The following is a 26,871-nucleotide window of genomic DNA, read 5'->3' on the forward strand; positions in this document are numbered from 1 at the left end:
CAACAAAACATTTAGAAAGGGCAGCCGCACCAAAACATAGCAGAAGCAAAGGTACAAAAAAAATGAGAAGCAAAACAACGATTTCACCCTCCTTCGAACGCCCAAGAAAGTAGCTCTTTGCTTTGGTACGTTAAGATACAAAAAGTCGCAATGGACTTTTTCTTCCGCAGTCGCTCAACATCATCTTAAATGTTCCAAACGTTTCGGAAAGCCACAGAAAAGGGGAAATAAAAAAAAAACTCGAAGAACTCAAGATTTTTTTATTAATTTTCTAAGCTTTTAATTTTTTTTAATTTTTTTTTTTTTTTTTTGTAAAGCTTTCATTCCGACAGCTCTTTTTTTGCGAGTTGTTGACCAGACAGGTATCAGCAACCTGTGCAATCACGTATCAGCATCAACTTTCTTTTCTGGGAAAGAGGCATACGAAGATAGCCAAAACTGCACCAATCCACAAAAAGACACTATTCAAGATGAGTAGTGATGGCAGTTCATCGGAAGTTGGAACTTCAGGGCTCACAAAGCGATAAATGACACCTGAGAGTCCCTGAAAGCAACGGGCCAGATTGAGAGTGTTGCTCATGTTACTGGCACCGTGATTGTAAGATAACACAAGTGGAATACAAATGTTCATCACTCCTGCGGCCAAAGAGCCGATGAAAGTGAGAACAGCCAGCTGCCAGAAGGCGTTGCAGACGATAGCCAAGACAGCACACAAAGCGCAGGTTGCCAGGGCAAAAGCGTACTCGGAAGTACGCCGGAAAGGAGACTTGGAGGCGAAAATGCCGTATATCAGTCTAGCGGAAAGATCAGCCAACTGTACGAGAAGTGTCAGTAGAGAGATACTGTCCGCACTCGCACCAAGACTCTCGGCCCGACCGTTCATCTGCCTCAAGAAATGAGGACTTCCCATGTTTAACGCAAACACAGAAAAAGCCATCGTCAGGAACTGTGGCCGACGCAGATATCGCAGAGCCATCAGTTCCACAATCTGGGAACGGGTTCTCCCCCAGAAGGTTTCTTCGCGGACAGGCTCGGTTTGTTCTTTTCGTTCTTCAACCTCAACCTCTTTCTCTTCCAGTGTGAAATGACTTTCTGGATTGGCGTAAATCATTCCACTCAGAGAGAGAACAAAGAAAGTTCCGGACAACACCAGGAAAGCAGAGTGCAGCCCGAGCACACTGAAAATTGGTTCCAGTATGTAGGGCATAACGATAGCTCCCAGACATCCACCTGAGAGTGCGATCGACATAGCTGTGGGCTCTCTGGTAGTGAAGAACTTACCGGTACATCCCACTGCCGCAGTGATCACAAAAGATGATCCCAATCCAACGCACACTCCGAGGCTCCCGATCAGATAAGCAGCCGAAGTTGCAAAGTAGCTGGTCAAGAAGCCGAGCGCGCAGATGATGCTGCCAACAGACACCATCGGCCCGTTGCCGAAACGAGCCACCAGCGCGCTGCTGAATGGAGAACATATGAGGGACAATGTCCCGATACGCCCAGAAATCCAGGAGGCTTCCATCGGGGAGGTATCAGGAAATTCCTCCATTATAGCAGCTCTCCAAACGGCGAAAGATTTCAAAAAGCCCGTCAGCAGAAAGGTGACCACAAAGGTCATGACGGATACCAACCATCCGTATCCACCATCAGGAGCGACGCGTTCACTTACAGTAACCCTTGGTTCGTTCAAGTCGATTACCGTGAAAGTGTCCAGCCAGGCTGAATTGCCACAACGAACGACATCGATGACGACGTTCTTGGCATCACGGCCCGAAACAGCCTTACCACCCACGAAAGACATGATTATTACCACGAATCCGTTAATACGAATCCACCGATAACTTGATGGAAAATTAAAAAGGTCGACTCCCGGCCGCAAAACGAGTAAACGAGGAACAGCGAGGAGCCGAGGGCGAGCGCGCGAGAAACAGATCCTTATATACCCTCGTGGCGAAAAATTTCTCCGAAATAATTGGAAAATTCCGAGAATTTTTTCCAAAATTCGCTATAACATTTCAATGCAAGCCTCCAGTGCAACTAGTCGAAAAAATGCCTAGAAATTTAGAGTAATTCCGAGAAATTTTACAAACTTTTATCCAACCCAAGGTACCAATGCAGACGACATCAAGTGATAGAATTTTAAACGAGAATATGTTTGTAGATTGACACTGAGGTTTCACATGGTTCAAATAATTATGTAAATACAGCTAATGTGTGAATGGGAAAACAAAGTTGTTCACCTCCATGTGTAAACACCAGCACGAAACATTTCAAATATCAGTTTACGTGTCAAAGTGTCGTAACCTGGGGGTAGCGGCTGCCAACAAAACATTTAGAAAGGGCAGCCGCACCAAAACATAGCAGAAGCAAAGGTACAAAAAAAATGAGAAGCAAAACAACGATTTCACCCTCCTTCGAACGCCCAAGAAAGTAGCTCTTTGCTTTGGTACGTTAAGATACAAAAAGTCGCAATGGACTTTTTCTTCCGCAGTCGCTCAACATCATCTTAAATGTTCCAAACGTTTCGGAAAGCCACAGAAAAGGGGAAATAAAAAAATAAACTCGAAGAACTCAAGATTTTTTTATTAATTTTCTAAGCTTTTAATTTTTTTTAATTTTTTTTTTTTTTTTTTTTTTTGTAAAGCTTTCATTCCGACAGCTCTTTTTTTGCGAGTTGTTGACCAGACAGGTATCAGCAACCTGTGCAATCACGTATCAGCATCAACTTTCTTTTCTGGGAAAGAGGCATACGAAGATAGCCAAAACTGCACCAATCCACAAAAAGACACTATTCAAGATGAGTAGTGATGGCAGTTCATCGGAAGTTGGAACTTCAGGGCTCACAAAGCGATAAATGACACCTGAGAGTCCCTGAAAGCAACGGGCCAGATTGAGAGTGTTGCTCATGTTACTGGCACCGTGATTGTAAGATAACACAAGTGGAATACAAATGTTCATCACTCCTGCGGCCAAAGAGCCGATGAAAGTGAGAACAGCCAGCTGCCAGAAGGCGTTGCAGACGATAGCCAAGACAGCACACAAAGCGCAGGTTGCCAGGGCAAAAGCGTACTCGGAAGTACGCCGGAAAGGAGACTTGGAGGCGAAAATGCCGTATATCAGTCTAGCGGAAAGATCAGCCAACTGTACGAGAAGTGTCAGTAGAGAGATACTGTCCGCACTCGCACCAAGACTCTCGGCCCGACCGTTCATCTGCCTCAAGAAATGAGGACTTCCCATGTTTAACGCAAACACAGAAAAAGCCATCGTCAGGAACTGTGGCCGACGCAGATATCGCAGAGCCATCAGTTCCGCAATCTGGGAACGGGTTCTCCCCCAGAAGGTTTCTTCGCGGACAGGCTCGGTTTGTTCTTTTCGTTCTTCAACCTCAACCTCTTTCTCTTCCAGTGTGAAATGACTTTCTGGATTGGCGTAAATCATTCCACTCAGAGAGAGAACAAAGAAAGTTCCGGACAACACCAGGAAAGCAGAGTGCAGCCCGAGCACACTGAAAATTGGTTCCAGTATGTAGGGCATAACGATAGCTCCCAGACATCCACCTGAGAGTGCGATCGACATAGCTGTGGGCTCTCTGGTAGTGAAGAACTTACCGGTACATCCCACTGCCGCAGTGAACACAAAAGATGATCCCAATCCAACGCACACTCCGAGGCTCCCGATCAGATAAGCAGCCGAAGTTGCAAAGTAGCTGGTCAAGAAGCCGAGCGCGCAGATGATGCTGCCAACAGACACCATCGGCCCGTTGCCGAAACGAGCCACCAGCGCGCTGCTGAATGGAGAACATATGAGGGACAATGTCCCGATACGCCCAGAAATCCAGGAGGCTTCCATCGGGGAGGTATCAGGAAATTCCTCCATTATAGCAGCTCTCCAAACGGCGAAAGATTTCAAAAAGCCCGTCAGCAGAAAGGTGACCACAAAGGTCATGACGGATACCAACCATCCGTATCCACCATCAGGAGCGACGCGTTCACTTACAGTAACCCTTGGTTCGTTCAAGTCGATTACCGTGAAAGTGTCCAGCCAGGCTGAATTGCCACAACGAACGACATCGATGACGACGTTCTTGGCATCACGGCCCGAAACAGCCTTACCACCCACGAAAGACATGATTATTACCACGAATCCGTTAATACGAATCCACCGATAACTTGATGGAAAATTAAAAAGGTCGACTCCCGGCCGCAAAACGAGTAAACGAGGAACAGCGAGGAGCCGAGGGCGAGCGCGCGAGAAACAGATCCTTATATACCCTCGTGGCGAAAAATTTCTCCGAAATAATTGGAAAATTCCGAGAATTTTTTCCAAAATTCGCTATAACATTTCAATGCAAGCCTCCAGTGCAACTAGTCGAAAAAATACCTAGAAATTTAGAGTAATTCGGAGAAATTTTACAAACTTTTATCCAACCCAAGGTACCAATGCAGACGACATCAAGTGATAGAATTTTAAACGAGAATATGTTTGTAGATTGACACTGAGGTTTCACATGGTTCAAATAATTATGTAAATACAGCTAATGTGTGAATGGGAAAACAAAGTTGTTCACCTCCATGTGTAAACACCAGCACGAAACATTTCAAATATCAGTTTACGTGTCAAAGTGTCGTAACCTGGGGGTAGCGGCTGCCAACAAAACATTTAGAAAGGGCAGCCGCACCAAAACATAGCAGAAGCAAAGGTACAAAAAAAATGAGAAGCAAAACAACGATTTCACCCTCCTTCGAACGCCCAAGAAAGTAGCTCTTTGCTTTGGTACGTTAAGATACAAAAAGTCGCAATGGACTTTTTCTTCCGCAGTCGCTCAACATCATCTTAAATGTTCCAAACGTTTCGGAAAGCCACAGAAAAGGGGAAATAAAAAAATAAACTCGAAGAACTCAAGATTTTTTTATTAATTTTCTAAGCTTTTAATTTTTTTTAATTTTTTTTTTTTTTTTTTTTTTTGTAAAGCTTTCATTCCGACAGCTCTTTTTTTGCGAGTTGTTGACCAGACAGGTATCAGCAACCTGTGCAATCACGTATCAGCATCAACTTTCTTTTCTGGGAAAGAGGCATACGAAGATAGCCAAAACTGCACCAATCCACAAAAAGACACTATTCAAGATGAGTAGTGATGGCAGTTCATCGGAAGTTGGAACTTCAGGGCTCACAAAGCGATAAATGACACCTGAGAGTCCCTGAAAGCAACGGGCCAGATTGAGAGTGTTGCTCATGTTACTGGCACCGTGATTGTAAGATAACACAAGTGGAATACAAATGTTCATCACTCCTGCGGCCAAAGAGCCGATGAAAGTGAGAACAGCCAGCTGCCAGAAGGCGTTGCAGACGATAGCCAAGACAGCACACAAAGCGCAGGTTGCCAGGGCAAAAGCGTACTCGGAAGTACGCCGGAAAGGAGACTTGGAGGCGAAAATGCCGTATATCAGTCTAGCGGAAAGATCAGCCAACTGTACGAGAAGTGTCAGTAGAGAGATACTATCCGCACTCGCACCAAGACTCTCGGCCCGACCGTTCATCTGCCTCAAGAAATGAGGACTTCCCATGTTTAACGCAAACACAGAAAAAGCCATCGTCAGGAACTGTGGCCGACGCAGATATCGCAGAGCCATCAGTTCCGCAATCTGGGAACGGGTTCTCCCCCAGAAGGTTTCTTCGCGGACAGGCTCGGTTTGTTCTTTTCGTTCTTCAACCTCAACCTCTTTCTCTTCCAGTGTGAAATGACTTTCTGGATTGGCGTAAATCATTCCACTCAGAGAGAGAACAAAGAAAGTTCCGGACAACACCAGGAAAGCAGAGTGCAGCCCGAGCACACTGAAAATTGGTTCCAGTATGTAGGGCATAACCATAGCTCCCAGACATCCACCTGAGAGTGCGATCGACATAGCTGTGGGCTCTCTGGTAGTGAAGAACTTACCGGTACATCCCACTGCCGCAGTGATCACAAAAGATGATCCCAATCCAACGCACACTCCGAGGCTCCCGATCAGATAAGCAGCCGAAGTTGCAAAGTAGCTGGTCAAGAAGCCGAGCGCGCAGATGATGCTGCCAACAGACACCATCGGCCCGTTGCCGAAACGAGCCACCAGCGCGCTGCTGAATGGAGAACATATGAGGGACAATGTCCCGATACGCCCAGAAATCCAGGAGGCTTCCATCGGGGAGGTATCAGGAAATTCCTCCATTATAGCAGCTCTCCAAACGGCGAAAGATTTCAAAAAGCCCGTCAGCAGAAAGGTGACCACAAAGGTCATGACGGATACCAACCATCCGTATCCACCATCAGGAGCGACGCGTTCACTTACAGTAACCCTTGGTTCGTTCAAGTCGATTACCGTGAAAGTGTCCAGCCAGGCTGAATTGCCACAACGAACGACATCGATGACGACGTTCTTGGCATCATGGCCCGAAACAGCCTTACCACCAACGAAAGACATGATTATTACCACGAATCCGTTAATACGAATCCACCGATAACTTGATGGAAAATTAAAAAGGTCGACTCCCGGCCGCAAAACGAGTAAACGATAAATCGAGTAAACGAGGAACAGCGAGGAGCCGAGGGCGAGCGCGCGAGAAACAGATCCTTATATACCCTCGTGGCGAAAAATTTCTCCGAAATAATTGGAAAATTCCGAGAATTTTTTCCAAAATTCGCTATAACATTTCAATGCAAGCCTCCAGTGCAACTAGTCGAAAAAATGCCTAGAAATTTAGAGTAATTCCGAGAAATTTTACAAACTTTTATCCAACCCAAGGTACCAATGCAGACGACATCAAGTGATAGAATTTTAAACGAGAATATGTTTGTAGATTGACACTGAGGTTTCACATGGTTCAAATAATTATGTAAATACAGCTAATGTGTGAATGGGAAAACAAAGTTGTTCACCTCCATGTGTAAACACCAGCACGAAACATTTCAAATATCAGTTTACGTGTCAAAGTGTCGTAACCTGGGGGTAGCGGCTGCCAACAAAACATTTAGAAAGGGCAGCCGCACCAAAACATAGCAGAAGCAAAGGTACAAAAAAAAGGAGAAGCAAAACAACGATTTCACCCTCCTTCGAACGCCCAAGAAAGTAGCTCTTTGCTTTGGTACGTTAAGATACAAAAAGTCGCAATGGACTTTTTCTTCCGCAGTCGCCCAACATCATCTTAAATGTTCCAAACATTTCGGAAAGCCACAGAAAACGGGAAATAAAAAAATAAACTCGAAGAACTCAAGATTTTTTTATTAATTTTCTAAATTTTTAATTTTTTTTAATTTTTTTTTTTTTTTTTTTTTGTAAAGCTTTCATTCCGACAGCTCTTTTTTTGCGAGTTGTTGACCAGACAGGTATCAGCAACCTGTGCAATCACGTATCAGCATCAACTTTCTTTTCTGGGAAAGAGGCATACGAAGATAGCCAAAACTGCACCAATCCACAAAAAGACACTATTCAAGATGAGTAGTGATGGCAGTTCATCGGAAGTTGGAACTTCAGGGCTCACAAAGCGATAAATGACACCTGAGAGTCCCTGAAAGCAACGGGCCAGATTGAGAGTGTTGCTCATGTTACTGGCACCGTGATTGTAAGATAACACAAGTGGAATACAAATGTTCATCACTCCTGCGGCCAAAGAGCCGATGAAAGTGAGAACAGCCAGCTGCCAGTAGGCGTTGCAGACGATAGCCAAGACAGCACACAAAGCGCAGGTTGCCAGGGCAAAAGCGTACTCGGAAGTACGCCGGAAAGGAGACTTGGAGGCGAAAATGCCGTATATCAGTCTAGCGGAAAGATCAGCCAACTGTACGAGAAGTGTCAGTAGAGAGATACTGTCCACACTCGCACCAAGACTCTCGGCCCGACCGTTCATCTGCCTCAAGAAATGAGGACTTCCCATGTTTAACGCAAACACAGAAAAAGCCATCGTCAGGAACTGTGGCCGACGCAGATATCGCAGAGCCATCAGTTCCGCAATCTGGGAACGGGTTCTCCCCCAGAAGGTTCCTTCGCGGACAGGCTCGGTTTGTTCTTTTCGTTCTTCAACCTCAACCTCTTTCTCTTCCAGTGTGAAATGGCTTTCTGGATTGCCGTAAATCATTCCACTCAGAGAGAATAACAAAGAAAGTTCCCGACAACACCAGGAAAGCAGAGTGCAGCCCGAGCACACTGAAAATTGGTTCCAGTATGTAGGGCATAACGATAGCTCCCAGACATCCACCTGAGAGTGCGATCGACATAGCTGTGGGCTCTCTGGTAGTGAAGAACTTACCGGTACATCCCACTGCCGCAGTGATCACAAAAGATGATCCCAATCCAACGCACACTCCGAGGCTCCCGATCAGATAAGCAGCCGAAGTTGCAAAGTAGCTGGTCAAGAAGCCGAGCGCGCAGATGATGCTGCCAACAGACACCATCGGCCCGTTGCCGAAACGAGCCACCAGCGCGCTGCTGAATGGAGAACATATGAGGGACAATGTCCCGATACGCCCAGAAATCCAGGAGGCTTCCATCGGGGAGGTATCAGGAAATTCCTCCATTATAGCAGCTCTCCAAACGGCGAAAGATTTCAAAAAGCCCGTCAGCAGAAAGGTGACCACAAAGGTCATGACGGATACCAACCATCCGTATCCACCATCAGGAGCGACGCGTTCACTTACAGTAACCCTTGGTTCGTTCAAGTCGATTACCGTGAAAGTGTCCAGCCAGGCTGAATTGCCACAACGAACGACATCGATGACGACGTTCTTGGCATCATGGCCCGAAACAGCCTTACCACCAACGAAAGACATGATTATTACCACGAATCCGTTAATACGAATCCACCGATAACTTGATGGAAAATTAAAAAGGTCGACTCCCGGCCGCAAAACGAGTAAACGATAAATCGAGTAAACGAGGAACAGCGAGGAGCCGAGGGCGAGCGCGCGAGAAACAGATCCTTATATACCCTCGTGGCGAAAAATTTCTCCGAAATAATTGGAAAATTCCGAGAATTTTTTCCAAAATTCGCTATAACATTTCAATGCAAGCCTCCAGTGCAACTAGTCGAAAAAATACCTAGAAATTTAGAGTAATTCCGAGAAATTTTACAAACTTTTATCCAACCCAAGGTACCAATGCAGACGACATCAAGTGATAGAATTTTAAACGAGAATATGTTTGTAGATTGACACTGAGGTTTCACATGGTTCAAATAATTATGTAAATACAGCTAATGTGTGAATGGGAAAACAAAGTTGTTCACCTCCATGTGTAAACACCAGCACGAAACATTTCAAATATCAGTTTACGTGTCAAAGTGTCGTAACCTGGGGGTAGCGGCTGCCAACAAAACATTTAGAAAGGGCAGCCGCACCAAAACATAGCAGAAGCAAAGGTACAAAAAAAAGGAGAAGCAAAACAACGATTTCACCCTCCTTCGAACGCCCAAGAAAGTAGCTCTTTGCTTTGGTACGTTAAGATGCAAAAAGTCGCAATGGACTTTTTCTTCCGCAGTCGCCCAACATCATCTTAAATGTTCCAAACATTTCGGAAAGCCACAGAAAAGGGGAAATAAAAAAATAAACTCGAAGAACTCCAGATTTTTTTATTAATTTTCTAAATTTTTAATTTTTTTTAATTTTTTTTTTTTTTTTTTTTTGTAAAGCTTTCATTCCGACAGCTCTTTTTTTGCGAGTTGTTGACCAGACAGGTATCAGCAACCTGTGCAATCACGTATCAGCATCAACTTTCTTTTCTGGGAAAGAGGCATACGAAGATAGCCAAAACTGCACCAATCCACAAAAAGACACTATTCAAGATGAGTAGTGATGGCAGTTCATCGGAAGTTGGAACTTCAGGGCTCACAAAGCGATAAATGACACCTGAGAGTCCCTGAAAGCAACGGGCCAGATTGAGAGTGTTGCTCATGTTACTGGCACCGTGATTGTAAGATAACACAAGTGGAATACAAATGTTCATCACTCCTGCGGCCAAAGAGCCGATGAAAGTGAGAACAGCCAGCTGCCAGAAGGCGTTTCAGACGATAGCCAAGACAGCACACAAAGCGCAGGTTGCCAGGGCAAAAGCGTACTCGGAAGTACGCCGGAAAGGAGACTTGGAGGCGAAAATGCCGTATATCAGTCTAGCGGAAAGATCAGCCAACTGTACGAGAAGTGTCAGTAGAGAGATACTGTCCGCACTCGCACCAAGACTCTCGGCCCGACCGTTCATCTGCCTCAAGAAATGAGGACTTCCCATGTTTAACGCAAACACAGAAAAAGCCATCGTCAGGAACTGTGGCCGACGCAGATATCGCAGAGCCATCAGTTCCGCAATCTGGGAACGGGTTCTCCCCCAGAAGGTTCCTTCGCGGACAGGCTCGGTTTGTTCTTTTCGTTCTTCAACCTCAACCTCTTTCTCTTCCAGTGTGAAATGACTTTCTGGATTGGCGTAAATCATTCCACTCAGAGAGAGAACAAAGAAAGTTCCGGACAACACCAGGAAAGCAGAGTGCAGCCCGAGCACACTGAAAATTGGTTCCAGTATGTAGGGCATAACGATAGCTCCCAGACATCCACCTGAGAGTGCGATCGACATAGCTGTGGGCTCTCTGGTAGTGAAGAACTTACCGGTACATCCCACTGTCGCAGTGATCACAAAAGATGATCCCAATCCAACGCACACTCCGAGGCTCCCGATCAGATAAGCAGCCGAAGTTGCAAAGTAGCTGGTCAAGAAGCCGAGCGCGCAGATGATGCTGCCAACAGAACCATCGGCCCGTTGCCGAAACGAGCCACCAGCGCGCTGCTGAATGGAGAACATATGAGGGACAATGTCCCGATACGCCCAGAAATCCAGGAGGCTTCCATCGGGGAGGTATCAGGAAATTCCTCCATTATAGCAGCTCTCCAAACGGCGAAAGATTTCAAAAAGCCCGTCAGCAGAAAGGTGACCACAAAGGTCATGACGGATACCAACCATCCGTATCCACCATCAGGAGCGACGCGTTCACTTACAGTAACCCTTGGTTCGTTCAAGTCGATTACCGTGAAAGTGTCCAGCCAGGCTGAATTGCCACAACGAACGACATCGATGACGACGTTCTTGGCATCACGGCCCGAAACAGCCTTACCACCCACGAAAGACATGATTATTACCACGAATCCGTTAATACGAATCCACCGATAACTTGATGGAAAATTAAAAAGGTCGACTCCCGGCCGCAAAACGAGTAAACGAGGAACAGCGAGGAGCCGAGGGCGAGCGCGCGAGAAACAGATCCTTATATACCCTCGTGGCGAAAAATTTCTCCGAAATAATTGGAAAATTCCGAGAATTTTTTCCAAAATTCGCTATAACATTTCAATGCAAGCCTCCAGTGCAACTAGTCGAAAAAATACCTAGAAATTTAGAGTAATTCCGAGAAATTTTACAAACTTTTATCCAACCCAAGGTACCAATGCAGACGACATCAAGTGATAGAATTTTAAACGAGAATATGTTTGTAGATTGACACTGAGGTTTCACATGGTTCAAATAATTATGTAAATACAGCTAATGTGTGAATGGGAAAACAAAGTTGTTCACCTCCATGTGTAAACACCAGCACGAAACATTTCAAATATCAGTTTACGTGTCAAAGTGTCGTAACCTGGGGGTAGCGGCTGCCAACAAAACATTTAGAAAGGGCAGCCGCACCAAAACATAGCAGAAGCAAAGGTACAAAAAAAATGAGAAGCAAAACAACGATTTCACCCTCCTTCGAACGCCCAAGAAAGTAGCTCTTTGCTTTGGTACGTTAAGATACAAAAAGTCGCAATGGACTTTTTCTTCCGCAGTCGCTCAACATCATCTTAAATGTTCCAAACGTTTCGGAAAGCCACAGAAAAGGGGAAATAAAAAAATAAACTCGAAGAACTCAAGATTTTTTTATTAATTTTCTAAGCTTTTAATTTTTTTTAATTTTTTTTTTTTTTTTTTTTTTTTGTAAAGCTTTCATTCCGACAGCTCTTTTTTTGCGAGTTGTTGACCAGACAGGTATCAGCAACCTGTGCAATCACGTATCAGCATCAACTTTCTTTTCTGGGAAAGAGGCATACGAAGATAGCCAAAACTGCACCAATCCACAAAAAGACACTATTCAAGATGAGTAGTGATGGCAGTTCATCGGAAGTTGGAACTTCAGGGCTCACAAAGCGATAAATGACACCTGAGAGTCCCTGAAAGCAACGGGCCAGATTGAGAGTGTTGCTCATGTTACTGGCACCGTGATTGTAAGATAACACAAGTGGAATACAAATGTTCATCACTCCTGCGGCCAAAGAGCCGATGAAAGTGAGAACAGCCAGCTGCCAGAAGGCGTTGCAGACGATAGCCAAGACAGCACACAAAGCGCAGGTTGCCAGGGCAAAAGCGTACTCGGAAGTACGCCGGAAAGGAGACTTGGAGGCGAAAATGCCGTATATCAGTCTAGCGGAAAGATCAGCCAACTGTACGAGAAGTGTCAGTAGAGAGATACTGTCCGCACTCGCACCAAGACTCTCGGCCCGACCGTTCATCTGCCTCAAGAAATGAGGACTTCCCATGTTTAACGCAAACACAGAAAAAGCCATCGTCAGGAACTGTGGCCGACGCAGATATCGCAGAGCCATCAGTTCCGCAATCTGGGAACGGGTTCTCCCCCAGAAGGTTTCTTCGCGGACAGGCTTGGTTTGTTCTTTTCGTTCTTCAACCTCAACCTCTTTCTCTTCCAGTGTGAAATGACTTTCTGGATTGGCGTAAATCATTCCACTCAGAGAGAGAACAAAGAAAGTTCCGGACAACACCAGGAAAGCAGAGTGCAGCCCGAGCACACTGAAAATTGGTTCCAGTATGTAGGGCATAACGATAGCTCCCAGACATCCACCTGAGAGTGCGATCGACATAGCTGTGGGCTCTCTGGTAGTGAAGAACTTACCGGTACATCCCACTGCCGCAGTGATCACAAAAGATGATCCCAATCCAACGCACACTCCGAGGCTCCCGATCAGATAAGCAGCCGAAGTTGCAAAGTAGCTGGTCAAGAAGCCGAGCGCGCAGATGATGCTGCCAACAGACACCATCGGCCCGTTGCCGAAACGAGCCACCAGCGCGCTGCTGAATGGAGAACATATGAGGGACAATGTCCCGATACGCCCAGAAATCCAGGAGGCTTCCATCGGGGAGGTATCAGGAAATTCCTCCATTATAGCAGCTCTCCAAACGGCGAAAGATTTCAAAAAGCCCGTCAGCAGAAAGGTGACCACAAAGGTCATGACGGATACCAACCATCCGTATCCACCATCAGGAGCGACGCGTTCACTTACAGTAACCCTTGGTTCGTTCAAGTCGATTACCGTGAAAGTGTCCAGCCAGGCTGAATTGCCACAACGAACGACATCGATGACGACGTTCTTGGCATCACGGCCCGAAACAGCCTTACCACCCACGAAAGACATGATTATTACCACGAATCCGTTAATACGAATCCACCGATAACTTGATGGAAAATTAAAAAGGTCGACTCCCGGCCGCAAAACGAGTAAACGAGGAACAGCGAGGAGCCGAGGGCGAGCGCGCGAGAAACAGATCCTTATATACCCTCGTGGCGAAAAATTTCTCCGAAATAATTGGAAAATTCCGAGAATTTTTTCCAAAATTCGCTATAACATTTCAATGCAAGCCTCCAGTGCAACTAGTCGAAAAAATACCTAGAAATTTAGAGTAATTCCGAGAAATTTTACAAACTTTTATCCAACCCAAGGTACCAATGCAGACGACATCAAGTGATAGAATTTTAAACGAGAATATGTTTGTAGATTGACACTGAGGTTTCACATGGTTCAAATAATTATGTAAATACAGCTAATGTGTGAATGGGAAAACAAAGTTGTTCACCTCCATGTGTAAACACCAGCACGAAACATTTCAAATATCAGTTTACGTGTCAAAGTGTCGTAACCTGGGGGTAGCGGCTGCCAACAAAACATTTAGAAAGGGCAGCCGCACCAAAACATAGCAGAAGCAAAGGTACAAAAAAAATGAGAAGCAAAACAACGATTTCACCCTCCTTCGAACGCCCAAGAAAGTAGCTCTTTGCTTTGGTACGTTAAGATACAAAAAGTCGCAATGGACTTTTTCTTCCGCAGTCGCTCAACATCATCTTAAATGTTCCAAACGTTTCGGAAAGCCACAGAAAAGGGGAAATAAAAAAATAAACTCGAAGAACTCAAGATTTTTTTATTAATTTTCTAAGCTTTTAATTTTTTTTAATTTTTTTTTTTTTTTTTTTTTTGTAAAGCTTTCATTCCGACAGCTCTTTTTTTGCGAGTTGTTGACCAGACAGGTATCAGCAACCTGTGCAATCACGTATCAGCATCAACTTTCTTTTCTGGGAAAGAGGCATACGAAGATAGCCAAAACTGCACCAATCCACAAAAAGACACTATTCAAGATGAGTAGTGATGGCAGTTCATCGGAAGTTGGAACTTCAGGGCTCACAAAGCGATAAATGACACCTGAGAGTCCCTGAAAGCAACGGGCCAGATTGAGAGTGTTGCTCATGTTACTGGCACCGTGATTGTAAGATAACACAAGTGGAATACAAATGTTCATCACTCCTGCGGCCAAAGAGCCGATGAAAGTGAGAACAGCCAGCTGCCAGAAGGCGTTGCAGACGATAGCCAAGACAGCACACAAAGCGCAGGTTGCCAGGGCAAAAGCGTACTCGGAAGTACGCCGGAAAGGAGACTTGGAGGCGAAAATGCCGTATATCAGTCTAGCGGAAAGATCAGCCAACTGTACGAGAAGTGTCAGTAGAGAGATACTGTCCGCACTCGCACCAAGACTCTCGGCCCGACCGTTCATCTGCCTCAAGAAATGAGGACTTCCCATGTTTAACGCAAACACAGAAAAAGCCATCGTCAGGAACTGTGGCCGACGCAGATATCGCAGAGCCATCAGTTCCACAATCTGGGAACGGGTTCTCCCCCAGAAGGTTTCTTCGCGGACAGGCTCGGTTTGTTCTTTTCGTTCTTCAACCTCAACCTCTTTCTCTTCCAGTGTGAAATGACTTTCTGGATTGGCGTAAATCATTCCACTCAGAGAGAGAACAAAGAAAGTTCCGGACAACACCAGGAAAGCAGAGTGCAGCCCGAGCACACTGAAAATTGGTTCCAGTATGTAGGGCATAACGATAGCTCCCAGACATCCACCTGAGAGTGCGATCGACATAGCTGTGGGCTCTCTGGTAGTGAAGAACTTACCGGTACATCCCACTGCCGCAGTGATCACAAAAGATGATCCCAATCCAACGCACACTCCGAGGCTCCCGATCAGATAAGCAGCCGAAGTTGCAAAGTAGCTGGTCAAGAAGCCGAGCGCGCAGATGATGCTGCCAACAGACACCATCGGCCCGTTGCCGAAACGAGCCACCAGCGCGCTGCTGAATGGAGAACATATGAGGGACAATGTCCCGATACGCCCAGAAATCCAGGAGGCTTCCATCGGGGAGGTATCAGGAAATTCCTCCATTATAGCAGCTCTCCAAACGGCGAAAGATTTCAAAAAGCCCGTCAGCAGAAAGGTGACCACAAAGGTCATGACGGATACCAACCATCCGTATCCACCATCAGGAGCGACGCGTTCACTTACAGTAACCCTTGGTTCGTTCAAGTCGATTACCGTGAAAGTGTCCAGCCAGGCTGAATTGCCACAACGAACGACATCGATGACGACGTTCTTGGCATCACGGCCCGAAACAGCCTTACCACCCACGAAAGACATGATTATTACCACGAATCCGTTAATACGAATCCACCGATAACTTGATGGAAAATTAAAAAGGTCGACTCCCGGCCGCAAAACGAGTAAACGAGGAACAGCGAGGAGCCGAGGGCGAGCGCGCGAGAAACAGATCCTTATATACCCTCGTGGCGAAAAATTTCTCCGAAATAATTGGAAAATTCCGAGAATTTTTTCCAAAATTCGCTATAACATTTCAATGCAAGCCTCCAGTGCAACTAGTCGAAAAAATACCTAGAAATTTAGAGTAATTCCGAGAAATTTTACAAACTTTTATCCAACCCAAGGTACCAATGCAGACGACATCAAGTGATAGAATTTTAAACGAGAATATGTTTGTAGATTGACACTGAGGTTTCACATGGTTCAAATAATTATGTAAATACAGCTAATGTGTGAATGGGAAAACAAAGTTGTTCACCTCCATGTGTAAACACCAGCACGAAACATTTCAAATATCAGTTTACGTGTCAAAGTGTCGTAACCTGGGGGTAGCGGCTGCCAACAAAACATTTAGAAAGGGCAGCCGCACCAAAACATAGCAGAAGCAAAGGTACAAAAAAAATGAGAAGCAAAACAACGATTTCACCCTCCTTCGAACGCCCAAGAAAGTAGCTCTTTGCTTTGGTACGTTAAGATACAAAAAGTCGCAATGGACTTTTTCTTCCGCAGTCGCTCAACATCATCTTAAATGTTCCAAACGTTTCGGAAAGCCACAGAAAAGGGGAAATAAAAAAATAAACTCGAAGAACTCAAGATTTTTTTATTAATTTTCTAAGCTTTTAATTTTTTTTAATTTTTTTTTTTTTTTTTTTTTTTTGTAAAGCTTTCATTCCGACAGCTCTTTTTTTGCGAGTTGTTGACCAGACAGGTATCAGCAACCTGTGCAATCACGTATCAGCATCAACTTTCTTTTCTGGGAAAGAGGCATACGAAGATAGCCAAAACTGCACCAATCCACAAAAAGACACTATTCAAGATGAGTAGTGATGGCAGTTCATCGGAAGTTGGAACTTCAGGGCTCACAAAGCGATAAATGACACCTGAGAGTCCCTGAAAGCAACGGGCCAGATTGAGAGTGTTGCTCATGTTACTGGCACCGTGATTGTAAGATAACACAAGTGGAATACAAATGTTCATCACTCCTGCGGCCAAAGAGCCGATGAAAGTGAGAACAGCCAGCTGCCAGAAGGCGTTGCAGACGATAGCCAAGACAGCACACAAAGCGCAGGTTGCCAGGGCAAAAGCGTACTCGGAAGTACGCCGGAAAGGAGACTTGGAGGCGAAAATGCCGTATATCAGTCTAGCGGAAAGATCAGCCAACTGTACGAGAAGTGTCAGTAGAGAGATACTGTCCGCACTCGCACCAAGACTCTCGGCCCGACCGTTCATCTGCCTCAAGAAATGAGGACTTCCCATGTTTAACGCAAACACAGAAAAAGCCATCGTCAGGAACTGTGGCCGACGCAGATATCGCAGAGCCATCAGTTCCACAATCTGGGAACGGGTTCTCCCCCAGAAGGTTTCTTCGCGGACAGGCTCGGTTTGTTCTTTTCGTTCTTCAACCTCAACCTCTTTCTCTTCCAGTGTGAAATGACTTTCTGGATTGGCGTAAATCATTCCACTCAGAGAGAGAACAAAGAAAGTTCCGGACAACACCAGGAAAGCAGAGTGCAGCCCGAGCACACTGAAAATTGGTTCCAGTATGTAGGGCATAACGATAGCTCCCAGACATCCACCTGAGAGTGCGATCGACATAGCTGTGGGCTCTCTGGTAGTGAAGAACTTACCGGTACATCCCACTGTCGCAGTGATCACAAAAGATGATCCCAATCCAACGCACACTCCGAGGCTCCCGATCAGATAAGCAGCCGAAGTTGCAAAGTAGCTGGTGAAGAAGCCGAGCGCGCAGATGATGCTGCCAACAGACACCATCGGCCCGTTGGCGAAACGAGCCACCAGCGCGCTGCTGAATGGAGAACATATGAGGGACAATGTCCCGATACGCCCAGAAATCCAGGAGGCTTCCATCGGGGAGGTATCAGGAAATTCCTCCATTATAGCAGCTCTCCAAACGGCGAAAGATTTCAAAAAGCCCGTCAGCAGAAAGGTGACCACAAAGGTCATGACGGATACCAACCATCCGTATCCACCATCAGGAGCGACGCGTTCACTTACAGTAACCCTTGGTTCGTTCAAGTCGATTACCGTGAAAGTGTCCAGCCAGGCTGAATTGCCACAACGAACGACATCGATGACGACGTTCTTGGCATCACGGCCCGAAACAGCCTTACCACCCACGAAAGACATGATTATTACCACGAATCCGTTAATACGAATCCACCGATAACTTGATGGAAAATTAAAAAGGTCGACTCCCGGCCGCAAATCGAGTAAACGAGGAACAGCGAGGAGCCGAGGGCGAGCGCACGAGAAACAGATCCTTATATACCCTCGTGGCGAAAAATTTCTCCGAAATAATTGGAAAATTCCGAGAATTTTTTCCAAAATTCGCTATAACATTTCAATGCAAGCCTCCAGTGCAACTAGTCGAAAAAATACCTAGAAATTTAGAGTAATTCCGAGAAATTTTACAAACTTTTATCCAACCCAAGGTACCAATGCAGACGACATCAAGTGATAGAATTTTAAACGAGAATATGTTTGTAGATTGACACTGAGGTTTCACATGGTTCAAATAATTATGTAAATACAGCTAATGTGTGAATGGGAAAACAAAGTTGTTCACCTCCATGTGTAAACACCAGCACGAAACATTTCAAATATCAGTTTACGTGTCAAAGTGTCGTAACCTGGGGGTAGCGGCTGCCAACAAAACATTTAGAAAGGGCAGCCGCACCAAAACATAGCAGAAGCAAAGGTACAAAAAAAATGAGAAGCAAAACAACGATTTCACCCTCCTTCGAACGCCCAAGAAAGTAGCTCTTTGCTTTGGTACGTTAAGATACAAAAAGTCGCAATGGACTTTTTCTTCCGCAGTCGCTCAACATCATCTTAAATGTTCCAAACGTTTCGGAAAGCCACAGAAAAGGGGAAATAAAAAAATAAACTCGAAGAACTCAAGATTTTTTTATTAATTTTCTAAGCTTTTAATTTTTTTTAATTTTTTTTTTTTTTTTTGTAAAGCTTTCATTCCGACAGCTCTTTTTTTGCGAGTTGTTGACCAGACAGGTATCAGCAACCTGTGCAATCACGTATCAGCATCAACTTTCTTTTCTGGGAAAGAGGCATACGAAGATAGCCAAAACTGCACCAATCCACAAAAAGACACTATTCAAGATGAGTAGTGATGGCAGTTCATCGGAAGTTGGAACTTCAGGGCTCACAAAGCGATAAATGACACCTGAGAGTCCCTGAAAGCAACGGGCCAGATTGAGAGTGTTGCTCATGTTACTGGCACCGTGATTGTAAGATAACACAAGTGGAATACAAATGTTCATCACTCCTGCGGCCAAAGAGCCGATGAAAGTGAGAACAGCCAGCTGCCAGAAGGCGTTGCAGACGATAGCCAAGACAGCACACAAAGCGCAGGTTGCCAGGGCAAAAGCGTACTCGGAAGTACGCCGGAAAGGAGACTTGGAGGCGAAAATGCCGTATATCAGTCTAGCGGAAAGATCAGCCAACTGTACGAGAAGTGTCAGTAGAGAGATACTGTCCGCACTCGCACCAAGACTCTCGGCCCGACCGTTCATCTGCCTCAAGAAATGAGGACTTCCCATGTTTAACGCAAACACAGAAAAAGCCATCGTCAGGAACTGTGGCCGACGCAGATATCGCAGAGCCATCAGTTCCGCAATCTGGGAACGGGTTCTCCCCCAGAAGGTTTCTTCGCGGACAGGCTCGGTTTGTTCTTTTCGTTCTTCAACCTCAACCTCTTTCTCTTCCAGTGTGAAATGACTTTCTGGATTGGCGTAAATCATTCCACTCAGAGAGAGAACAAAGAAAGTTCCGGACAACACCAGGAAAGCAGAGTGCAGCCCGAGCACACTGAAAATTGGTTCCAGTATGTAGGGCATAACGATAGCTCCCAGACATCCACCTGAGAGTGCGATCGACATAGCTGTGGGCTCTCTGGTAGTGAAGAACTTACCGGTACATCCCACTGCCGCAGTGAACACAAAAGATGATCCCAATCCAACGCACACTCCGAGGCTCCCGATCAGATAAGCAGCCGAAGTTGCAAAGTAGCTGGTCAAGAAGCCGAGCGCGCAGATGATGCTGCCAACAGACACCATCGGCCCGTTGCCGAAACGAGCCACCAGCGCGCTGCTGAATGGAGAACATATGAGGGACAATGTCCCGATACGCCCAGAAATCCAGGAGGCTTCCATCGGGGAGGTATCAGGAAATTCCTCCATTATAGCAGCTCTCCAAACGGCGAAAGATTTCAAAAAGCCCGTCAGCAGAAAGGTGACCACAAAGGTCATGACGGATACCAACCATCCGTATCCACCATCAGGAGCGACGCGTTCACTTACAGTAACCCTTGGTTCGTTCAAGTCGATTACCGTGAAAGTGTCCAGCCAGGCTGAATTGCCACAACGAACGACATCGATGACGACGTTCTTGGCATCACGGCCCGAAACAGCCTTACCACCCACGAAAGACATGATTATTACCACGAATCCGTTAATACGAATCCACCGATAACTTGATGGAAAATTAAAAAGGTCGACTCCCGGCCGCAAAACGAGTAAACGAGGAACAGCGAGGAGCCGAGGGCGAGCGCGCGAGAAACAGATCCTTATATACCCTCGTGGCGAAAAATTTCTCCGAAATAATTGGAAAATTCCGAGAATTTTTTCCAAAATTCGCTATAACATTTCAATGCAAGCCTCCAGTGCAACTAGTCGAAAAAATACCTAGAAATTTAGAGTAATTCCGAGAAATTTTACAAACTTTTATCCAACCCAAGGTACCAATGCAGACGACATCAAGTGATAGAATTTTAAACGAGAATATGTTTGTAGATTGACACTGAGGTTTCACATGGTTCAAATAATTATGTAAATACAGCTAATGTGTGAATGGGAAAACAAAGTTGTTCACCTCCATGTGTAAACACCAGCACGAAACATTTCAAATATCAGTTTACGTGTCAAAGTGTCGTAACCTGGGGGTAGCGGCTGCCAACAAAACATTTAGAAAGGGCAGCCGCACCAAAACATAGCAGAAGCAAAGGTACAAAAAAAATGAGAAGCAAAACAACGATTTCACCCTCCTTCGAACGCCCAAGAAAGTAGCTCTTTGCTTTGGTACGTTAAGATACAAAAAGTCGCAATGGACTTTTTCTTCCGCAGTCGCTCAACATCATCTTAAATGTTCCAAACGTTTCGGAAAGCCACAGAAAAGGGGAAATAAAAAAATAAACTCGAAGAACTCAAGATTTTTTTATTAATTTTCTAAGCTTTTAATTTTTTTTAATTTTTTTTTTTTTTTTTTTTTTTGTAAAGCTTTCATTCCGACAGCTCTTTTTTTGCGAGTTGTTGACCAGACAGGTATCAGCAACCTGTGCAATCACGTATCAGCATCAACTTTCTTTTCTGGGAAAGAGGCATACGAAGATAGCCAAAACTGCACCAATCCACAAAAAGACACTATTCAAGATGAGTAGTGATGGCAGTTCATCGGAAGTTGGAACTTCAGGGCTCACAAAGCGATAAATGACACCTGAGAGTCCCTGAAAGCAACGGGCCAGATTGAGAGTGTTGCTCATGTTACTGGCACCGTGATTGTAAGATAACACAAGTGGAATACAAATGTTCATCACTCCTGCGGCCAAAGAGCCGATGAAAGTGAGAACAGCCAGCTGCCAGAAGGCGTTGCAGACGATAGCCAAGACAGCACACAAAGCGCAGGTTGCCAGGGCAAAAGCGTACTCGGAAGTACGCCGGAAAGGAGACTTGGAGGCGAAAATGCCGTATATCAGTCTAGCGGAAAGATCAGCCAACTGTACGAGAAGTGTCAGTAGAGAGATACTATCCGCACTCGCACCAAGACTCTCGGCCCGACCGTTCATCTGCCTCAAGAAATGAGGACTTCCCATGTTTAACGCAAACACAGAAAAAGCCATCGTCAGGAACTGTGGCCGACGCAGATATCGCAGAGCCATCAGTTCCGCAATCTGGGAACGGGTTCTCCCCCAGAAGGTTTCTTCGCGGACAGGCTTGGTTTGTTCTTTTCGTTCTTCAACCTCAACCTCTTTCTCTTCCAGTGTGAAATGACTTTCTGGATTGGCGTAAATCATTCCACTCAGAGAGAGAACAAAGAAAGTTCCGGACAACACCAGGAAAGCAGAGTGCAGCCCGAGCACACTGAAAATTGGTTCCAGTATGTAGGGCATAACGATAGCTCCCAGACATCCACCTGAGAGTGCGATCGACATAGCTGTGGGCTCTCTGGTAGTGAAGAACTTACCGGTACATCCCACTGCCGCAGTGATCACAAAAGATGATCCCAATCCAACGCACACTCCGAGGCTCCCGATCAGATAAGCAGCCGAAGTTGCAAAGTAGCTGGTCAAGAAGCCGAGCGCGCAGATGATGCTGCCAACAGACACCATCGGCCCGTTGCCGAAACGAGCCACCAGCGCGCTGCTGAATGGAGAACATATGAGGGACAATGTCCCGATACGCCCAGAAATCCAGGAGGCTTCCATCGGGGAGGTATCAGGAAATTCCTCCATTATAGCAGCTCTCCAAACGGCGAAAGATTTCAAAAAGCCCGTCAGCAGAAAGGTGACCACAAAGGTCATGACGGATACCAACCATCCGTATCCACCATCAGGAGCGACGCGTTCACTTACAGTAACCCTTGGTTCGTTCAAGTCGATTACCGTGAAAGTGTCCAGCCAGGCTGAATTGCCACAACGAACGACATCGATGACGACGTTCTTGGCATCACGGCCCGAAACAGCCTTACCACCCACGAAAGACATGATTATTACCACGAATCCGTTAATACGAATCCACCGATAACTTGATGGAAAATTAAAAAGGTCGACTCCCGGCCGCAAAACGAGTAAACGAGGAACAGCGAGGAGCCGAGGGCGAGCGCGCGAGAAACAGATCCTTATATACCCTCGTGGCGAAAAATTTCTCCGAAATAATTGGAAAATTCCGAGAATTTTTTCCAAAATTCGCTATAACATTTCAATGCAAGCCTCCAGTGCAACTAGTCGAAAAAATACCTAGAAATTTAGAGTAATTCCGAGAAATTTTACAAACTTTTATCCAACCCAAGGTACCAATGCAGACGACATCAAGTGATAGAATTTTAAACGAGAATATGTTTGTAGATTGACACTGAGGTTTCACATGGTTCAAATAATTATGTAAATACAGCTAATGTGTGAATGGGAAAACAAAGTTGTTCACCTCCATGTGTAAACACCAGCACGAAACATTTCAAATATCAGTTTACGTGTCAAAGTGTCGTAACCTGGGGGTAGCGGCTGCCAACAAAACATTTAGAAAGGGCAGCCGCACCAAAACATAGCAGAAGCAAAGGTACAAAAAAAATGAGAAGCAAAACAACGATTTCACCCTCCTTCGAACGCCCAAGAAAGTAGCTCTTTGCTTTGGTACGTTAAGATACAAAAAGTCGCAATGGACTTTTTCTTCCGCAGTCGCTCAACATCATCTTAAATGTTCCAAACGTTTCGGAAAGCCACAGAAAAGGGGAAATAAAAAAATAAACTCGAAGAACTCAAGATTTTTTTATTAATTTTCTAAGCTTTTAATTTTTTTTAATTTTTTTTTTTTTTTTTTTTTTTGTAAAGCTTTCATTCCGACAGCTCTTTTTTTGCGAGTTGTTGACCAGACAGGTATCAGCAACCTGTGCAATCACGTATCAGCATCAACTTTCTTTTCTGGGAAAGAGGCATACGAAGATAGCCAAAACTGCACCAATCCACAAAAAGACACTATTCAAGATGAGTAGTGATGGCAGTTCATCGGAAGTTGGAACTTCAGGGCTCACAAAGCGATAAATGACACCTGAGAGTCCCTGAAAGCAACGGGCCAGATTGAGAGTGTTGCTCATGTTACTGGCACCGTGATTGTAAGATAACACAAGTGGAATACAAATGTTCATCACTCCTGCGGCCAAAGAGCCGATGAAAGTGAGAACAGCCAGCTGCCAGAAGGCGTTGCAGACGATAGCCAAGACAGCACACAAAGCGCAGGTTGCCAGGGCAAAAGCGTACTCGGAAGTACGCCGGAAAGGAGACTTGGAGGCGAAAATGCCGTATATCAGTCTAGCGGAAAGATCAGCCAACTGTACGAGAAGTGTCAGTAGAGAGATACTATCCGCACTCGCACCAAGACTCTCGGCCCGACCGTTCATCTGCCTCAAGAAATGAGGACTTCCCATGTTTAACGCAAACACAGAAAAAGCCATCGTCAGGAACTGTGGCCGACGCAGATATCGCAGAGCCATCAGTTCCGCAATCTGGGAACGGGTTCTCCCCCAGAAGGTTTCTTCGCGGACAGGCTTGGTTTGTTCTTTTCGTTCTTCAACCTCAACCTCTTTCTCTTCCAGTGTGAAATGACTTTCTGGATTGGCGTAAATCATTCCACTCAGAGAGAGAACAAAGAAAGTTCCGGACAACACCAGGAAAGCAGAGTGCAGCCCGAGCACACTGAAAATTGGTTCCAGTATGTAGGGCATAACGATAGCTCCCAGACATCCACCTGAGAGTGCGATCGACATAGCTGTGGGCTCTCTGGTAGTGAAGAACTTACCGGTACATCCCACTGCCGCAGTGATCACAAAAGATGATCCCAATCCAACGCACACTCCGAGGCTCCCGATCAGATAAGCAGCCGAAGTTGCAAAGTAGCTGGTCAAGAAGCCGAGCGCGCAGATGATGCTGCCAACAGACACCATCGGCCCGTTGCCGAAACGAGCCACCAGCGCGCTGCTGAATGGAGAACATATGAGGGACAATGTCCCGATACGCCCAGAAATCCAGGAGGCTTCCATCGGGGAGGTATCAGGAAATTCCTCCATTATAGCAGCTCTCCAAACGGCGAAAGATTTCAAAAAGCCCGTCAGCAGAAAGGTGACCACAAAGGTCATGACGGATACCAACCATCCGTATCCACCATCAGGAGCGACGCGTTCACTTACAGTAACCCTTGGTTCGTTCAAGTCGATTACCGTGAAAGTGTCCAGCCAGGCTGAATTGCCACAACGAACGACATCGATGACGACGTTCTTGGCATCACGGCCCGAAACAGCCTTACCACCCACGAAAGACATGATTATTACCACGAATCCGTTAATACGAATCCACCGATAACTTGATGGAAAATTAAAAAGGTCGACTCCCGGCCGCAAAACGAGTAAACGAGGAACAGCGAGGAGCCGAGGGCGAGCGCGCGAGAAACAGATCCTTATATACCCTCGTGGCGAAAAATTTCTCCGAAATAATTGGAAAATTCCGAGAATTTTTTCCAAAATTCGCTATAACATTTCAATGCAAGCCTCCAGTGCAACTAGTCGAAAAAATACCTAGAAATTTAGAGTAATTCCGAGAAATTTTACAAACTTTTATCCAACCCAAGGTACCAATGCAGACGACATCAAGTGATAGAATTTTAAACGAGAATATGTTTGTAGATTGACACTGAGGTTTCACATGGTTCAAATAATTATGTAAATACAGCTAATGTGTGAATGGGAAAACAAAGTTGTTCACCTCCATGTGTAAACACCAGCACGAAACATTTCAAATATCAGTTTACGTGTCAAAGTGTCGTAACCTGGGGGTAGCGGCTGCCAACAAAACATTTAGAAAGGGCAGCCGCACCAAAACATAGCAGAAGCAAAGGTACAAAAAAAATGAGAAGCAAAACAACGATTTCACCCTCCTTCGAACGCCCAAGAAAGTAGCTCTTTGCTTTGGTACGTTAAGATACAAAAAGTCGCAATGGACTTTTTCTTCCGCAGTCGCTCAACATCATCTTAAATGTTCCAAACGTTTCGGAAAGCCACAGAAAAGGGGAAATAAAAAAATAAACTCGAAGAACTCAAGATTTTTTTATTAATTTTCTAAGCTTTTAATTTTTTTAATTTTTTTTTTTTTTTTTTTTTTGTAAAGCTTTCATTCCGACAGCTCTTTTTTTGCGAGTTGTTGACCAGACAGGTATCAGCAACCTGTGCAATCACGTATCAGCATCAACTTTCTTTTCTGGGAAAGAGGCATACGAAGATAGCCAAAACTGCACCAATCCACAAAAAGACACTATTCAAGATGAGTAGTGATGGCAGTTCATCGGAAGTTGGAACTTCAGGGCTCACAAAGCGATAAATGACACCTGAGAGTCCCTGAAAGCAACGGGCCAGATTGAGAGTGTTGCTCATGTTACTGGCACCGTGATTGTAAGATAACACAAGTGGAATACAAATGTTCATCACTCCTGCGGCCAAAGAGCCGATGAAAGTGAGAACAGCCAGCTGCCAGAAGGCGTTGCAGACGATAGCCAAGACAGCACACAAAGCGCAGGTTGCCAGGGCAAAAGCGTACTCGGAAGTACGCCGGAAAGGAGACTTGGAGGCGAAAATGCCGTATATCAGTCTAGCGGAAAGATCAGCCAACTGTACGAGAAGTGTCAGTAGAGAGATACTGTCCGCACTCGCACCAAGACTCTCGGCCCGACCGTTCATCTGCCTCAAGAAATGAGGACTTCCCATGTTTAACGCAAACACAGAAAAAGCCATCGTCAGGAACTGTGGCCGACGCAGATATCGCAGAGCCATCAGTTCCGCAATCTGGGAACGGGTTCTCCCCCAGAAGGTTTCTTCGCGGACAGGCTCGGTTTGTTCTTTTCGTTCTTCAACCTCAACCTCTTTCTCTTCCAGTGTGAAATGACTTTCTGGATTGGCGTAAATCATTCCACTCAGAGAGAGAACAAAGAAAGTTCCGGACAACACCAGGAAAGCAGAGTGCAGCCCGAGCGAGCACACTGAAAATTGGTTCCAGTATGTAGGGCATAACGATAGCTCCCAGACATCCACCTGAGAGTGCGATCGACAT

General features: G+C 45.5%; 9 protein-coding genes across 9 annotated transcripts; all 9 read right to left on the reverse strand.

Annotated features, from left to right (window-relative positions):
- Positions 1–394: 394 nt before the first annotated feature.
- On the reverse strand, positions 395–1,801 carry LOC149063677 (monocarboxylate transporter 12-like). Its single transcript, XM_089255716.1, has one exon. The coding sequence runs from the start codon at positions 1,799–1,801 to the stop codon at positions 395–397; it is 1,407 nt and encodes a 468-aa protein (XP_089111842.1).
- A 920-nt stretch (positions 1,802–2,721) lies between these two features.
- Positions 2,722–4,128, reverse strand: LOC149063678 (monocarboxylate transporter 12-like). Its single transcript, XM_089255717.1, has one exon. The coding sequence runs from the start codon at positions 4,126–4,128 to the stop codon at positions 2,722–2,724; it is 1,407 nt and encodes a 468-aa protein (XP_089111843.1).
- Positions 4,129–5,048: 920 nt separating this feature from the next.
- On the reverse strand, positions 5,049–6,455 carry LOC149063679 (monocarboxylate transporter 12-like). The gene has a single exon (XM_089255718.1). The coding sequence runs from the start codon at positions 6,453–6,455 to the stop codon at positions 5,049–5,051; it is 1,407 nt and encodes a 468-aa protein (XP_089111844.1).
- Positions 6,456–12,058: 5,603 nt separating this feature from the next.
- LOC149063680 (monocarboxylate transporter 12-like) lies at positions 12,059–13,465 on the reverse strand. The gene has a single exon (XM_089255719.1). The coding sequence runs from the start codon at positions 13,463–13,465 to the stop codon at positions 12,059–12,061; it is 1,407 nt and encodes a 468-aa protein (XP_089111845.1).
- A 919-nt stretch (positions 13,466–14,384) lies between these two features.
- LOC149063681 (monocarboxylate transporter 12-like) lies at positions 14,385–15,791 on the reverse strand. The gene has a single exon (XM_089255720.1). The coding sequence runs from the start codon at positions 15,789–15,791 to the stop codon at positions 14,385–14,387; it is 1,407 nt and encodes a 468-aa protein (XP_089111846.1).
- A 921-nt stretch (positions 15,792–16,712) lies between these two features.
- On the reverse strand, positions 16,713–18,119 carry LOC149063682 (monocarboxylate transporter 12-like). Its single transcript, XM_089255722.1, has one exon. The coding sequence runs from the start codon at positions 18,117–18,119 to the stop codon at positions 16,713–16,715; it is 1,407 nt and encodes a 468-aa protein (XP_089111848.1).
- Positions 18,120–19,033: 914 nt separating this feature from the next.
- On the reverse strand, positions 19,034–20,440 carry LOC149063683 (monocarboxylate transporter 12-like). The gene has a single exon (XM_089255723.1). It carries the CDS (start codon positions 20,438–20,440, stop codon positions 19,034–19,036), a length of 1,407 nt encoding a protein of 468 aa, XP_089111849.1.
- A 920-nt stretch (positions 20,441–21,360) lies between these two features.
- Positions 21,361–22,767, reverse strand: LOC149063684 (monocarboxylate transporter 12-like). Its single transcript, XM_089255724.1, has one exon. It carries the CDS (start codon positions 22,765–22,767, stop codon positions 21,361–21,363), a length of 1,407 nt encoding a protein of 468 aa, XP_089111850.1.
- Positions 22,768–23,687: 920 nt separating this feature from the next.
- LOC149063685 (monocarboxylate transporter 12-like) lies at positions 23,688–25,094 on the reverse strand. Its single transcript, XM_089255725.1, has one exon. The coding sequence runs from the start codon at positions 25,092–25,094 to the stop codon at positions 23,688–23,690; it is 1,407 nt and encodes a 468-aa protein (XP_089111851.1).
- Between the last annotated feature and the right edge of the window lie 1,777 nt (positions 25,095–26,871).

This window comes from Pholcus phalangioides, unplaced genomic scaffold, assembly GCF_987345545.1.
Source record: "Pholcus phalangioides strain wild (caught in Gottingen) unplaced genomic scaffold, Ppha-v1.0 ptg000172l_1, whole genome shotgun sequence".
NCBI lineage: Eukaryota > Metazoa > Arthropoda > Arachnida > Araneae > Pholcidae > Pholcus > Pholcus phalangioides.